This window comes from Anopheles gambiae, chromosome 2, assembly GCF_943734735.2.
Source record: "Anopheles gambiae chromosome 2, idAnoGambNW_F1_1, whole genome shotgun sequence".
Lineage (NCBI taxonomy): Eukaryota > Metazoa > Arthropoda > Insecta > Diptera > Culicidae > Anopheles > Anopheles gambiae.
Genome location: NC_064601.1, coordinates 69,317,401 through 69,332,972, shown reverse-complemented (window position 1 = coordinate 69,332,972; position 15,572 = coordinate 69,317,401). Strand labels below are relative to the sequence as shown.

General features: G+C 42.1%; 1 protein-coding gene and 1 long non-coding RNA gene across 2 annotated transcripts; both read right to left on the bottom strand.

Annotated features, from left to right (window-relative positions):
- Window positions 1-2,750: 2,750 nt before the first annotated feature.
- Window positions 2,751-4,681, bottom strand: LOC133395115 (uncharacterized). The gene is made up of 3 exons (XM_061663815.1): window positions 4,655-4,681; window positions 3,385-4,494; window positions 2,751-2,825 (listed from the first exon to the last, which is right to left on the bottom strand). The coding sequence occupies exons 1-3, from the start codon at window positions 4,679-4,681 to the stop codon at window positions 2,751-2,753; spliced, it is 1,212 nt and encodes a 403-aa protein (XP_061519799.1).
- A 1,391-nt stretch (window positions 4,682-6,072) lies between these two features.
- LOC133391636 (uncharacterized) lies at window positions 6,073-8,897 on the bottom strand. Its single transcript, XR_009765120.1, has 3 exons — window positions 8,512-8,897; window positions 8,007-8,406; window positions 6,073-7,936 (listed from the first exon to the last, which is right to left on the bottom strand). It is a non-coding gene; the product is annotated as an uncharacterized LOC133391636 (long non-coding RNA).
- Between the last annotated feature and the right edge of the window lie 6,675 nt (window positions 8,898-15,572).

Sequence of the window (15,572 nt, the reverse complement as noted above, 5' to 3'; positions counted from 1 at the left end):
GCACATGTGTACAGGTGTAGGAAGTGCGTTATTGGTAAATTATAAGTAGAAAAGTTAACACATTTTAAAAAATACTATTTTAGAATGATCGGTTTAGAAATAAAGCATTTAAAATAACTTTTTTTTTATTATTTTAGCTGCCAACTTCTTCGTATACAGTCTGTTCCCGAGTTACGCGGTTTATGCCTTCCCGAGGAATCCGCGTAACTCGAATATCTGGGTAAGTCGAATTTCCCTTTTTTGACTAAAATACTATTGATTGCTCGGAGTTTTTTTTTAATTTAACTTAGTACTTTTATACACTTTATCATTTATTTGATATGATTCGTACAGAAAATTCTAATATTTCAGGCTTTTAAGCGGTTTCAACTTGTTAGCAAAAAGGCAATTTCTACCGAACTTGAAGCAAATTGTACTGATTTGACATTTAATCTGTAAAACTTCAAAAACCGCGTATCTCCGAATCCGCGTAAGTCGAGAACCGTGTAACTCGGGAACAGACTATACAAGCATCGACCATACGGTCAACAACAAAGAACAATACGTGTCCTCTTGCTCTTACAATGAAGCGACACTTTTACCTCGAATTCCTAATGGTACGTTTAACTTACGCTTAAGCTTTAAAGCTTGCATTTAATATTAATAACAAATACAACATATATTTTTGTATTTACATTTCAGTACCAAATCTTAGAATTACTCCAGTGGTTCTGCAATCTGATGCAGTTCCACCGAATGTTGCTAATATTACGAATGTTGGAAGTAAGTGTATTTAATAAACCTATCGTATAATATGCAAGTTTTATTAAATTTAATTTTTTTATTTTCATTGCCACAAATTGCTGTAGAATCTAATTACCAGTTACGACAACAAACAACGACGCAAACAAACAACACTGTGCCTGAAGTAGAATATGTTACACCGACGTCACCAACCGATTGTTTCAACAACACAGCGACTACTAATAATATTTTAGATAGATATAGTAAATTATAAATTAATTTCTTAACATAAGCTTTTATGTTTTCAGCACACCTAATACAGGCTAGTCCGGTAGATGAGGTACAATATTTAAAGGGGCAAATAGAAATTTACAAAGAGCAGGTTAAAGATTTGAGGGGTGAAGTAACATTTTTAAAAGGAGTTATAGAAAATAAGCTGGATAGAATTTTGAACAGCACAGCCCGACAAAGGGAATCCTTTGAAGAGTTGGTGCTTATTAGTCGCCCTAGGGAAGGGCTTCTTCCAAGAACTGATTTTGATTTTACACCTATAGATACAGTAGAAAAATTACAAAATTTTACCGAGCAGCTTGGCATAGATCCAAACTATAAAAAATAAATCTTGCGTTATTTGCAAAGGCAAATATCACGTGCGGACGTAGACAACCGTATGCACGATTTGATAGGTTTTTTATTTACTAAACCATTTTTTGCATGATTCACATGGTCAGGCGTAAGTAGGAATGGAGCACAAAAAATAGCACTTAAAGTGTACACACACATTTTGAAATTATTTCAAATCATTGGGGGGAATGTGAATATGCTGCCTTGTTTCGTCGCGAATAGTTTTCGGATAAAGTTTCCTTTTCTTTCTTTGGTTTTTGCTGCTAATAATTACCGAAGCCGTTGTAAGAAATTGCTGGTGATGAAGAGAGGGAAAAAGCCTTTTCGCCCTCTATTTATTAATTTATGATCGATAGAGATGTGTACATCAACGGGCGCGGATGTGATCCGATCCGCAGTTCAATTCTGCACGATTCGCGTAGCTGCTCGAACATCCTCCCCACCTTGACGAATGTCAACAAAAAGTTGCTTCCTAGACTACACGTGGTTTTCGCTATCAGTTCTGAGCGGTAAAACGCATATTTTCGTGATCGGTCGCGTAATTATTCCCTTAGCTGTCTTAAGCGTAACGACGCGTACTATCTTGTCTTCACCGGGATGGATTTCAACGATACGCGCGAGAGGCCAACGAGTGGTGGGTAACGATTCGTCCATGAGGATCACTAACCTGCCGGGAAGTATGTTGCTGTTGTTGCTGCCACCACTTGCATAACATTTCTGCATTTCTTGTAGATACTCAGTGGCCCAATGCTTCCAAAAACGCTGAACCAAAAGCTGCCACTTCTGAAGATCATCTAGCGTGCAGGATTTCAGCTGGGTGTAGTCCGGTTCAGGCACGGCGAACATCGATGTGCCAATAAGGAAGTGTGCCGGTGTGAGTGCAGCTAGCTCGTTGGGATCGTCGGACAAAGGCAACAGCGGACGGGAATTCATCGCTGCCTCGATTTGGTGGAGTACAGTGCAGTAGCCTTCGTACGACAGCCGCGTATTACCCAGGTGACGATAGAGGTGTCGCTTCGCCGTCTTTACTGCTGCTTCCCATAATCCGCCGAAGTGTGGAGCCTTTGGTGGGTTGAAATGCCAAGTGATTCCCCGGTCAGCGCATCTAGTAGCCACGGTGTTGCGGTGTTGTTCGTCGTTGAACAGCTCAAAAAGCTCCTTCAGTTTACGTTCTGCGCCTTCGAAGTTTTTCCCATTATCAGAATGGATGTGGGCTGGCAATCCGCGTCGTGATGTGAATCGGCGTAGCGCTGCTAAGAATCCCGCCGTTGTGAGGTCTCCTACGAGTTCCAAATGCACAGCTTTCGTAGCGAAACACACGAAAACGCACAGATAGCTCTTAGTAGCTGCTACCTTCCGGTGCGCTGGCTTCAAGTAGAATGGACCGACGTAATCCACTCCGGTTACAGAAAAAGGTCGGCTCGGTGTGATACGGGATGGTGGAAGCTGGCCAACCGGCTGCCGGGCGAGTGCGGGATCTTGCCGAATACAGCGGAAGCAGTTTCTTGCAATGCTTTTTACCAAGCGACGTCCGTCCAGTGGCCAATACAGTTCTCTAATGCGGGATAGCAATAGCCTTCCACTAGCATGTTTCATCTCTTCATGATAATCTTCCGCAAGTAGACGGGTGAATTTGTGGTTCTTCGGTAGAACAGCTGGATGCTTGGACTGATACGGTAGTTGCGACAAGTTCAATCGTCCTCCCACCCGTATTACTTCTTCTGTATCCAGGAATGGGGTAAGTTTTCGTAAAGGTGATTGTTTCATCAATGCTTCTCCCTTTTTTAGCTGCTTGATTTCCGCGGAAAATGCATCTTGCTGGGCTAGTCTGCAAAGCACAGTTTTTGCAGCATCCACGTACTTGGGCGTGATCGTCTTGGATGCGTTGGTGTGCGGTATCGGTCGCTGGGATCGCGCCTTCTGCTTGGTGTTGCGCACAAACCGTATGCAGTATGCAATGATGCGTACCATTCTGGTGAAGGATGAAGAAATGCCAAACCATGGATGAGTTGGTGTACAAACTAAAGCGGCACTCACCTGGCGTGTTTCTAGGTCCGCCTCATCGCTTGGTTCTGGATCTGAGCTGGGCCAATGGGACGAAGGTTGCACAAGCCAATCTGGACCGTTATTCCAAAGCTGATTCTGCGTGAAGTGTGCTGCCGACATGCCTCGGGAAACCAAGTCAGCAGGATTGGATGTGCCAGGAACGTGCCTCCATTGCCTCGGATGAGAGTAGTGTTGCACCTCAGCTACTCGATTTGCCACGAACGTCTTCCAGGAGTTGGGAGGTGACGCAATCCATTTTAGCGTCACTGTTGAGTCGGACCAGAAAAACGATTCGGCGCACACGATCTGCATTGCCTCCTTGACGCGATGATGCAGATGGGCGCCCAGGACAGCTGCGCTTAGTTCAAGCCTCGGCAACGTGACGCGCTTCAGTGGTGCCACTCGAGACTTCGAAGCTAATAGGCTGATGCGGACTTCTCCCGCCGCGTTTTCACAACGAGCGTAGACACATGCTCCGTAGGCGGCCTCAGAAGCATCGGTAAATGTGTGAAATTCTACTGTTGCATCTGGTAAGAGAGCGTAACGGTTAGTCCTGTACTCGGATAACGTTTTCCAGTCGCTCTGAATCGCCTTCCATTTTTTACAGATGTGATTAGGAACAGGTTCATCCCAGCCGGATTTGAGTAGCCATAGCTCCTGCATCAGCATCTTAGCACGCACGATCACCGGTGCTATCAATCCGAGCGGATCGTACATTTTGGCAATGCTCGACAAAATAGATCGCTTGGTCGACGTGGCTTCATCAGCCTCAGTGTTGGATTCAAAACACAGCTCATCCGATTCAGGCTTCCCCCAGATGCCGAGTGCCTTGACCGTCTCGTTGGGTATAAAATGCAGCGATGAGTGTGTGCCGATATACTCGGTGCTTAAGCCGGAGAGCACGCTCAGATTGTTTGATGTCCACTTGCGCAACTCAAACCCACCTTTGGCAAGTAGCGCTGATAGTTCCTTACGCAGCTGAACAGCTTCGCGAACGTTATTGGCACCACCAATGAAGTCGTCCACGTAAAAGTTTCGTTTCAGGGCTGCAGGTGCAAGCGTATACTCAGTCCCTTCAGTGTGAAGGTTCATCTTGCGCAGCTAGCATTGGAAATGTAGTGGAAGATGTGCTGGGAGTGCTTTCAGTGTGAATCATTGTGTGATGCGCCAAGTTGCAATGACGACACTTGTACTGTGACGAGCAATCGCGGGCACGGTGAGGGTCTCGCAGACAATTCAGACACAAGCGGGCATCAAGTACCTTACGGTACCGCTGGGCAGGATTCATGGCATTAAATCGCTGGCATTTTGTTATGGTGTGCGGCATATTGCACAACGGGCATTTATTAACATCGCGGTCAGTGGTAGCAAAACTAGCAGTGCGCGGAAAAATGGTGCGTCTTGGTGGTATCGGTGTTTCTATAGGTGATGGTTCGGGTTTGTTTACTAATAGCGTCTCGAGTACGCGCATACGGCGGTGCAAAAAGGCAATCAACGAATCGTAGCTCGGATTGTCATTGGTCGAAGCAAATTCTTCCCAATCGCGCAATGTGTTAGAGGGCAATTTTGTGCAAAGTAAATGCTCTAATATGCTGCTCCAGCCGTCAGTTTTCTCTCCCAAGTGATTTAGGATTTTTTTGTGACGCTCGAACTCGTCCACTAACTGGTGCAGGGTTGTCGCACTTTCCCTCTTCGCTGGTGTGATGCCGAACACCGCTTGCAAGTGGCGTTTTTTCAGCAGATATTCATTCGAATATCGCTCAGCGAGTGTCCAAGCTAATTCATAGCTGGAGGCGCTTATTGTAATGGCCTCGATCACTTGCGCTGCTTCACCTTTTAGGGCTGCGCGTAGATAATGGAATTTTTGTATTGGCGGCAAATCAACATTATCGTGAATCAAACACTCAAAGGTATCTCTAAAGGTCAGCCATTGCATATAATCGCCGTCAAACTCCGGCAGAGTGATGGTGGGCAGTTTTATGCCTTGTAGCGGGTTCCTACCGGCTCCTTGCTGCGACACTTCACTGCGCGGAATTTCTCTATATTTCGCTTTCAATGCCGATTGAACGCGAATCAAGCGCCGTTCAAAATCCTCCCTAAGGGCGGCATTGTGTGTCATCTCTTCAGCAGTGGTTGCACTGTCCTCCAGCTGCTGTTGAAGGCTCTCCAAATCCTTGCATATTTGGTCAAATTTGGCCATACGAGTTTCCACCTCGATAGAATCCCTATCGGGCTGGTAGTTTTGAAGAAACTCTTCGTAACGGGCCAAAATGGCAATCAAAATCGTTCGTCTCGACGACAAAATAAGCGGTTGAGCTGGCATCTTACTAAAACTGCGATTATCGTGTACGCGAGTGTAGTGTAAAGTGCAGTGTAACGGTCGGGCAGTGAAAGGCAAAGGTGTTTAGCACTTTATCGAAAAAATTGCGAATATTCAGGCTATTGGCACAATCCTGGTCACGGCACCAATGTTTCGTCGCGAATAGTTTTCGGATAAAGTTTCCTTTTCTTTCTTTGGTTTTTGCTGCTAATAATTACCGAAGCCGTTGTAAGAAATTGCTGGTGATGAAGAGAGGGAAAAAGCCTTTTCGCCCTCTATTTATTAAATTATGATCGATAGAGATGTGTACATCAACGGGCGCGGATGTGATCCGATCCGCAGTTCAAATCTGCACGATTCGCGTAGCTGCTCGAACAGTTGCAGATTTTTTTAAAAACAAAATCAAACACTCAGGGACACGTATACATTTTTCCGAAACTACTAAAACATCTTCTCACAAAAAAAGAACACCTTAGTTTTTGCCATTATGGAATTAGTTTAAGTTTTATGAATTATTGCAAATGTTCCTTATGTAGTAAAATGTCTAGTTTTATGTGATAAAATTGTCGAATTCTCTTATGAAGTAAACCAAAAAATTTTTTTTATTCAAGGTATATTTTCTTTGATTGTAAAGTGAATAACATACATTCATTCATAATATTTTTATATTAATGTGTGCAAAAGAGGAACAAAAATGACTTCTTCGTTGCGTTTTGTAGGTATTGCTACAAATTTACACCTTATTTGATCTAGTGAAATGTCCTCAACGATATCAGAAAGAGAATCTGTATATCCCTTAAAAACAAACAATACACTTGATGCGAATGGTTTCTCAAATGCCAGCTCTTTTATATTCAGCTTATTGCTTTTGACTGACATTTTTCCTTCTTCTTCCGGTTCTGAGGATGCTGAGTGAAACTTCATTATGCTGTTGTCTATCGTAAGAAACCAACAGTTTTTTTTACGTTATTTTGCAGTACAAAGCTTTTCCGAACATCAACAGATGTCTTTTTCCCTTTGACGATTATCGAAGGATAGCTAATGTTGGAGTCTTTCGGCATATCAAACTCTTCCAACTCCGATATTCTATTGATAACTTGTTGTAGACTCTTCCATCTACTGCGAAGTAAGCGCTTCAAGAATTGCAATTTGGCCTCGAATATGTATGTTGAAATGGCCGAAAAAGAACGAAAACGTTTCACTTCTTCATATACGTGTTGCAAATTGTGGATGTTGATGCTCATATATTGTTCGTCGTATACTATGGAAAAATCGGTAACAAATTTATCCAGTAGTTGTCCAGCTAGCGCCCATTTTTCTTCATAAACTTGCGATGAAAGCAGTGTCACCCCACAAAACAAGAGCATAAAATGTTCGTACACGTTTTCTGGAAGATGATCTTTTAACACCACTATAGCTGAATAATGCAGAAAAAATGCACATTCTGATCCCTTCCAGTACTTAATGTATTTGATCGGACGCTGCTTTCGGTGCACTTCAAATGGCTGATGGGTTTTGTCCAATGCTGCCGATATCTGCGCACACTGCCTTTCATTCCATGCTTTTAAACCCAACTTTCCGTCTCGCCATCCCAAAAGCAAACGATTTACGATTCCCAGGTCGATCAGATGTAATCGATCTCCCACAATGATATCCAGTATTATGTCTAATTGCACCAAGTTCAAAAGTGGAGTTGAAGAAGTACGGTGTCCAGGATTATCGTCTTCTTCGAAACCTTTGTGAGTTCTTAGGGGTGCGTTGATGCCAGGAAACGTCATGGTCTTTGACTTCTTGTTGAAAACACCTTTCGCAGTGCATTTCAAACATGAAGCCTAACCGGTATGACCTTTAACGCCTAAAAAAATTCAATAGAGAAGAAATATATTTTATGGTTTTAAAAACTATAAAAAACTTACCTTTTATAAAGGCTCTAGCATAAGTATCAGCAACGATGGCCTCCAACTTTATGGTGATATGCGCACCGTTTATTGTGATTTCATTATCATGGAGGAGATTCAATTCATTCACTAAAGGATTAAGATACTCCTCGACGCTCTCGGGTTTTTTAAACCACAAAATATAGCAGCTATCATTACCGGTGCTTCCGGTAGTTCTTTTATTTTAAATAAAATTGGCCAGAATTGTGTGTTGCTACTGTTATGCAATGGCAACCCATCTATAGACACCGCCAATGTGAAATGTGATGATGAAGGCTTTTTAAATCTGAAAAAAAAAGAATGAAACAATATATTAGATTTTGTTAAAGATTCTAAAAATAGCAAAGCACACATACCGGAAATAATTTAGCAATGCATTTGCAATACCGCGATACCAATATTGTCCGCTACCAATCTCTTTTATTTCAGATGAAGGATTTCGTTTTGTTCTGAGTAAAGTTTTTGCTGAAGCTGGAACTTTTATGTTGGCTTTCTTGAACAACTTTAACATCATATTCACAGACCGGTGCGTTGAGTTATTGGTCAAAGCCCAATACCGAAGGCCATTAATTATAGACATGTTGTTGAACTCATTTTCATCATCTTCCTCGCTGTTATCGGAAAAACTTTCGTCTGCGTCGATGTAATCTTCAGTTTCATCCGTTTCTTCTGTTTCTGTTTCCGTTTCTGTGTCTATGTTTTTCTCTTCGATATCGGTATGCTCAATTGTTATGTTGGCTGGTGATTCGTGTAGTTCTATAAACATGAAAATGGGTTTGTATTGCATGTTTGGCCTTCTTTATATTTTGCTTCATAGCATATCACTATTATGTTATCTTTATACAATAACTTTTAACTTACCTTCTTCACGACTCGGTCCTGCGTCCCTTTCATCATTTTCGTTAATATCTAACCGCAAACGCTTTGCAGCACGACGATAAAATCTACCACTGTCACGATCACGTTTAAGGTTAGACATGTTGAAAAAAAATACTTTCACAAAACTTGTCTTCACTTTCTGGCAGGCAGTTTGGAAATGAATATATGAAGTTTAAAGCATGCAAATGCTTAAATTTACAAATACATTCATATTAATGTGTAGGAATGTAACAACGAAGATCGCGCAAATATTGACAGCTATATAAACACACATAGATTCTTATTGCATCGAGCGGACGTCGTGAGTATTGAATCATACGAGAGAGCTATTCTGCTGCCGCACATAAGAGTAAAAAAGAGAGGTATAGAAGATGAAGCGAGAACATGAAATCGGGAGAGTATATTTCACGCTCGCGAATGAGTGTGTGGTGATCAGCGCCATCTGCACATCAGATGACGCAATCTCAACGTCGCTGTCATATTCACCACCTTAAGTGGACATCACCTTGGGGTGTAGAGTAAGTTGAGTTGACAGATATTAGATCAGTTTAGTGCAGGACGAACGAGGAAGCAGCGATCGGATGCGCCGATCGCTCGTTCACTTCTCTCGCAACCATCCGCCGGTTCGGATCAATTTATACGTTGTTAATAATTAATTGTGAATAATAAAGATAAGCTGCGACTAAAAGCTTACAAGTGCAAGCAGGTGCGGTATAGAAGATAGAGCAAGACAGCCTAGTTTTTGTTCAAGCTAGGTTCAAAATGTTTCCTTGGGTCGTACGAGTTGACGACTGTACTACGAGACCGGCTAACACATTCACATTATGCATTGTTAAAAGCATTTCAAAAGCATTTAGATACGAACTCCAATCCGTGGTCATTTTCGATGAGCAAACTCCATAGTGCAATTTTATGTCGTTCTAACAAATTCGGATTTGTTTTAAAGATTTGTCTTTGGGTGCTTTGCTTTATTACACGAGATATGGTCATGCGTGACACATATAGATCAAATTAGTTTTTAATTTGGTTTAATGTGTACAACGCGTTGCTTGCACAGTTTATAATACACCGTCTCTCTCGTAGCGTTAGCTTTTGTTTTGGTACACCCTTTTTGTTCTTCCCGTAGATGTCTGGGGTTTTCAAGAAATTAAAAATTGTCGTTGGTGCTCTTCCCAACCTACTGCCAATCTCATAGATGCTAAGGCCACACTCTGGCTGTAGCCTTTTACCATAGTCATAGCTTAGCTACAGATAGTTCATATTACACACAACAAGTTGAGCAACGGAACATTTTTTATAGTATATTTTGCATGTGTATTGTATCGTGGTTATGGAGATAGCGCTGACGAGGTAGTGTGAGTTGCGGTCAAATAATTATAGCCGTGCGGTTGCTGTTGATCGGCTACGGTCGCCTTTGCAGCGGCCGAAGCAAAGATCGAAGGTGAAAAGCGTGGCGGTAGGAAAAAAATATCAAATGATGATTACGTCCCTTAACTATGTCCGTAACTACAGCAAACATTTGGGTTCTGTTAAAAAATCGTTGTTGAGGTTTTTGTGTCGGTTTTGTCTCATCGGATCAGTTTTGAACAGTTATTTACTAAATTGAATTAATTCTCATGGCCATTTGAAGAATACTTCAAAAAATCTTTTGACATAGTTTGGTTTTTTATTTTCAAAACAAAAAAAACCGGAAAATTTTTTCTGTTTTTTAACTTTTTAGTAATTTTAAAATTACAATACATATTATCCTTATAAAACTAAAAAAACCTTCGAAAAAGTTACATTTTAAAAATCATTAAAAAATATATCTCTGTAAAACCTTTCAAACGTATGTTTTATAGTTTTATATTATATTTTTGGACTATTTTTAAATGCACAAAATTATAAAAAACCTATTTTTCGTATAAAAATGTACAAAAAACCTATTTTTCGAAGTGTCTTTATAGTTATGATACGACCATCAATTCGTTTTTTCGTAATAAGTCGTGGCATACCTTTCGGGTACGTTCGTGGCATAACCCCTGTCCCTCTCATGTAAATGGTGAAGATAGAATCGTATGCTATCGGCTCTGCATTTAGGCGTGGGCAGGCCCATGGACGCAGTCTGTACGCAAACTTTTCATCCCGTACGCTATTTCGTCCCTCTTTGTTATAGCTTTCATTTCAGCCGGGAACCCTTTCCATTGTGCGTATTTTGCGTATTCAACGTCCTTACGTCCAATCGCCCTGTTCAACGCCTTTCGATCTTACAAAAAGTCCACACATTTCTTTGGTAATAACGATGCATGCGGTCCCATGTTGAGTAGTTCAGCTCGGGAACCACTGTCTCGTGTGAAACGACTAACTACATCCTTTTTTAAAATAACTTTATTGCACGAGCCAAAACCCACCACCACTTGATAACCGTTCCCAAAGTCCGCGTCTTTTTTTCGCCATCGCGCCGCAAAACCGCTCGATCATCGTACTCCGCTTCGTCCGATCGCTCGCTCTCTCGGTTTTCGGTTCGCTCGTTCTCCTCTCGCAACTATCCGTAATATTTATTCTCACGGCCGCCCCTTTAGCCGCAGCTACACGTAGCCTTATCGAAAGCGGATCGTAGCGGGCAAGGTCGCTACATGTCATTACACTTTTTTTTCGAAAGCAAGAAAATTTGCATATGTGCCTTCTATTTCAAGCCTGCTGCCTACTTATTATCAATTCTGTTCAATTATCCTACCACTTCCGTCGCATAAACGTGCACAGTGCACCAGCAATCGCTTCGTCTCTCATTAAGGATCTCTTGCTTCTTGGCTTATTAGCATCTCTTGCAACCTAAGTATACGGATTGAACAACCTGCTTCGCTGTGCTTATTGTTGCGTCTTATTGTTTTAGGTGCTGTTTAATAACTTGCCGTGTGCTCGTTCAATCCTCTGCTAAGAGCAATCTCTGAGGGAGCATTTGATCAACTCTGTCCTATCAAATTCATCCGCTCAACCGCACCAGATCAACCTTTTAATTGAACATCGAATATCATACCGCTATGCCATGAACTCGCTTGTTTGCCTTTAGCTTCCATCCGTGCGTGTAGCGTTCTACCCGTGCGTGTAAAGTGTGTGTGTACAGTGGTGACGTGTGATGTGTGCCTTAAAGTGTTAGCCTGCTTAACGTTTTTTTTTGTTTTTTTAATCCTCATTCACTTATTTTACAATTTTTTTCTTATGGATATGCATAAAAATTAAAATAATAAACTTATAAATCGATAACATCCTAGTTTTAAACCCGATCAGCTAAATTTGCATTATTATAAAAATGTTGATGCATATCCATTTACATTATTTTTCTTACCCTTATTTTTACTTTTGCTTAAAGTAGCCCTAGCTATGCCCTATTCTCAATCTGCTTCGTTTTCCCTAATCTGCCTAATCTAAACTTAACCCTAGTGCAGGGCATTTCCTCCTTTTGCTCGTGTCTTATCCCGGGCAGACTCAGTATTTTTTTAATCTATTCTATTTTTTATTTATTTATTTATTATTTTTTTTATTCGTTAAACCTCTTCAACCTGTTGTTGTGGATCTTCTCTAGCCTTTTCCCATTTCTTATTACACATGTCTGATCGCTTGGTATTTCTACCACCTCATACGGTCCAAATACCTTGCAACTTTTGCCCTACACCCGTTTGATTATTCCGGACCAGCACCATTTCCCCGCACAAGGGTTGCCACTCATTAGCGTTCTGGTCGTACTTTTGTTTCTTTTATGTTTCGATTGTATAAGATTTTCCCTAGAAATCAAGTGCATCTCTTTTAGTTTTGTTTGCATTTCTTCACAAAAATCGGAGTACAATCTTTTCCTCTCGTTTTGATTATAAATTGATGTTGGCAATCTAGCTTTCCTCCTGAAAACCAACTCATATGGAGTGTACCCTGTCGAAGTGTTTATACACGTATTGTATTCCATAGCGAAATATGGTAATACTCTATCCCAAGTTTTATAATTTTTCCCGACAAATTGTCTTAAATATATTTTTAATTCTCTATTCGCTCTTTCAACTATATTTCCTTGAGGGTGGTATGCAGAAGTATTGATTTTTTTAATTTTTAGTAGCTTACATACATCTTTCATGACCTGGCTCATAAAATTGTTGCTCTGGTCTGTTACTAATTCTTTAGGAACCCCTACAAGGCAAATAACCTCTACAAAGGCTTTCGCTACTGTTGTTGCCTCTTGATTTCCCATGGGTGTTACAATGAGATGTCTGGAGAGATCATCTTGGATAACCAATCCATATTTGTTTCCTTTCTCCGATTCTGGTAAAATCACAATATCCATGTATACTTTTTCAAAAGGATATTGTTGCCCGACCTCTCCGCCGCACCGACCAGCCGCGAAGGTAGCTGGTGCCTGGGTCCGCCGTGGAGACGAGTAGCAATTCGACCTAAGCCCCGCTTCACTAACACCGCCAGAAACTCCGCCCTCGAGATCCTTTTGGCAAAAGTTCGCGCCTCACAGCGACTGCCTTCCAGCTAGTTTCCCCAGGCTTTCGGGGGGCTATGCAGAGGGAACCTTTACCGCAGAAACTCTCAAGAGGAGAAGCTCAAGGAGTAGAGAGTGAGCGAGCAGAGATCGGATTCGACTTCGCCTTTCTGCCTACTGGTGTCCGCCGAGGATTACCACTGGAGGGGTCCAATAGCGGATCAATAAGCTTTCGAAGATTATATCGTTTCGGGAGTGAAATAATATATTGCGTTTCGTTTCTCTTGCTTAGCTCATTTTGTTTATTTTCAGTTAGGAAAGGGATGATTTTACAGCGTGTTTTTCTAGCGATGGATAACATCCTTTTCTAGGAAAAATATTCTTCCTTAGGCGAGGCGAGGCTCAGCCGGTCTCGTAGTACAGTCGTCAACTCGTACGACTTAACAACATGCCCGTCATGGGTTCAATCCCCAAATAGACCGTGCCACCATACGTAGGACTGACTATCCTGCTATGGGGGGGAATCAATTAGTCACTGAAAGCCAAGCCCACAAGTGGGTACAGGCCGGCCTTGACCGACATCGGTTGTTGAGCCAAAGAAGAAGAAGGCGAGGCGAAAAATATGTGGTGATCTTGGGTTTGACATCCCTGATTTGCGCGACGAAACACTCAATCGAGTTCGACACCTCAGCGCGAACAGTATAAATATAAGCGAATTTTAGTTTGTAAGGGGACTCTGGAAAATACACTTGATCAAAGCAGAACGCTCGGACACATTCCATCACTTGCTCCACTGAAAGAAATAAAATACGCAGAATCGTACATTGGTGACCCCGACGTGATCGCCTGGAGCTCGACACAAACGTTCTGAGTTCGGCGAAATTTCAGTGCGGAAGTGATAAAACGGTCGAGTATAACGGAGCACATACATTACGTTTTTGTTTGACTCCAGTGACTCCATTCAAGTGCACTAGTGCGAAACGCCGAAAGATAGCAAACTAGAATGGTTTGACTATCACGTGAGTTCGGCATGCTACTTTTGTGCAGTGTCTATTGCTTGTGCCAGTGTCCATTCAAAGATCCACACTAACAGCCTTCAAACCATTAGTAGAAAGGCTCTCGCAACAACGGTTATCCAAACAGCCATCGTGCACATAACGTCTACCCGTGAGTGCACAAACGCAACGGTGCAGAATATAACGCGCCGCAATCGTTCGTGACTTTTCCGAATCGATGTGCAAAGCTGTGCGTGGTAGAGTGCGTAAAGGATTTACTGTTATTGTGTGTGTGTATGCGTGTGACGTTACGTCTGTTCAAACGTTGCCACAAAGCGTTCGCGTGTATAGCACTACTCAATGTTACATAGTGAGTGCAGTAACACGAGTTCATCAGAGAGCGGTTCGTTAAAAAAAAAAATCATTTAACTGATTTTATCTGTGAAGACACTTTTGCACTGCGATCATCATACACCAAAAGTGTAAAAAAAGCAACAGTGTTTCCCATCAATGTCCCTTTTCCACCCAAGTATCCACCGGGTGTCGAGATTTTTCACGGACAACATACTGCAAAAGTGAGGAAATTTTCATCGATGCAGTCATCAGTTGCAGCCAACGCAAATTTCATCCCATCGTGAGTTTCGTGTCACATCACAAAATTGCAACCACCGAAGCAAACCTTACGGGTGACAACATCAACGACAGAACGAGTGAGAGAGAAGGAGACAATCATCGCAGTATTCTTCCCGTGGCGCACGCAGCAGCGCATCTGAAACCGTGTTCCCGTGCGCCCCCCTCGCACCCCCTCTCCGCAGCAGCATCGACTCATCGGCACGCGCCAGCGTTGATCCATTGTCTTCTGCGAGTGTTCTTTGATGAAGAACAGAATTCAGCGAATCGACGTCAACAGGCAAAATCGGTGAGCGCGTTCCATTGTTATCGTTTTTTTTTCTTCTTTGTTTCGTTTTGCGTTCAATTTCGTTTGGAAATTCGGAGTATAGGTTCAGATCGAACATACGTTTAGTAACAATAGCCTGATTACAGAGAAAAATGTTTCAACCAGAACAAACATTATCCCGTACGCCGATGAAGAGCTCAGAGCCCATCGAGATTCCAGCTACAACACCAAAAATCCCCCCTCGCTCCATAGAAAAGGTTTCCGCAAAACTTCCATGCTTTTGGGATGATTCCCCGGCTGCCTGGTTTGCTGCAGCCGAGGCTGAATTTGAGATAGCCGGAATTACACAAGAAAGAACTCGGTATTCGTATTTGGTCAGCACACTTCCAAAGGAAATTCTTCGAAAGGTCATGGATTTAATAACAAAACCCGCGGAAGATCTGCCCTACACAACGCTAAAAAAACAGCTAATAGAACGCCTCACAATCAGTGAGGAACAAAGATTATCACAATTGCTTTACCACGTTGAAATAGGGGACAGAAGTCCATCCGACTTTTACAGATACATGGTCCAACTCGCTGGCAATTCTGAAAACTTTTCTTTAGAACTCGTACGAAAACTTTGGCTTGCACGGCTTCCTAAAACAATAGAAGTATCGTTAATCGCAATTGACACGCGTGACGTAAACGAACTTCT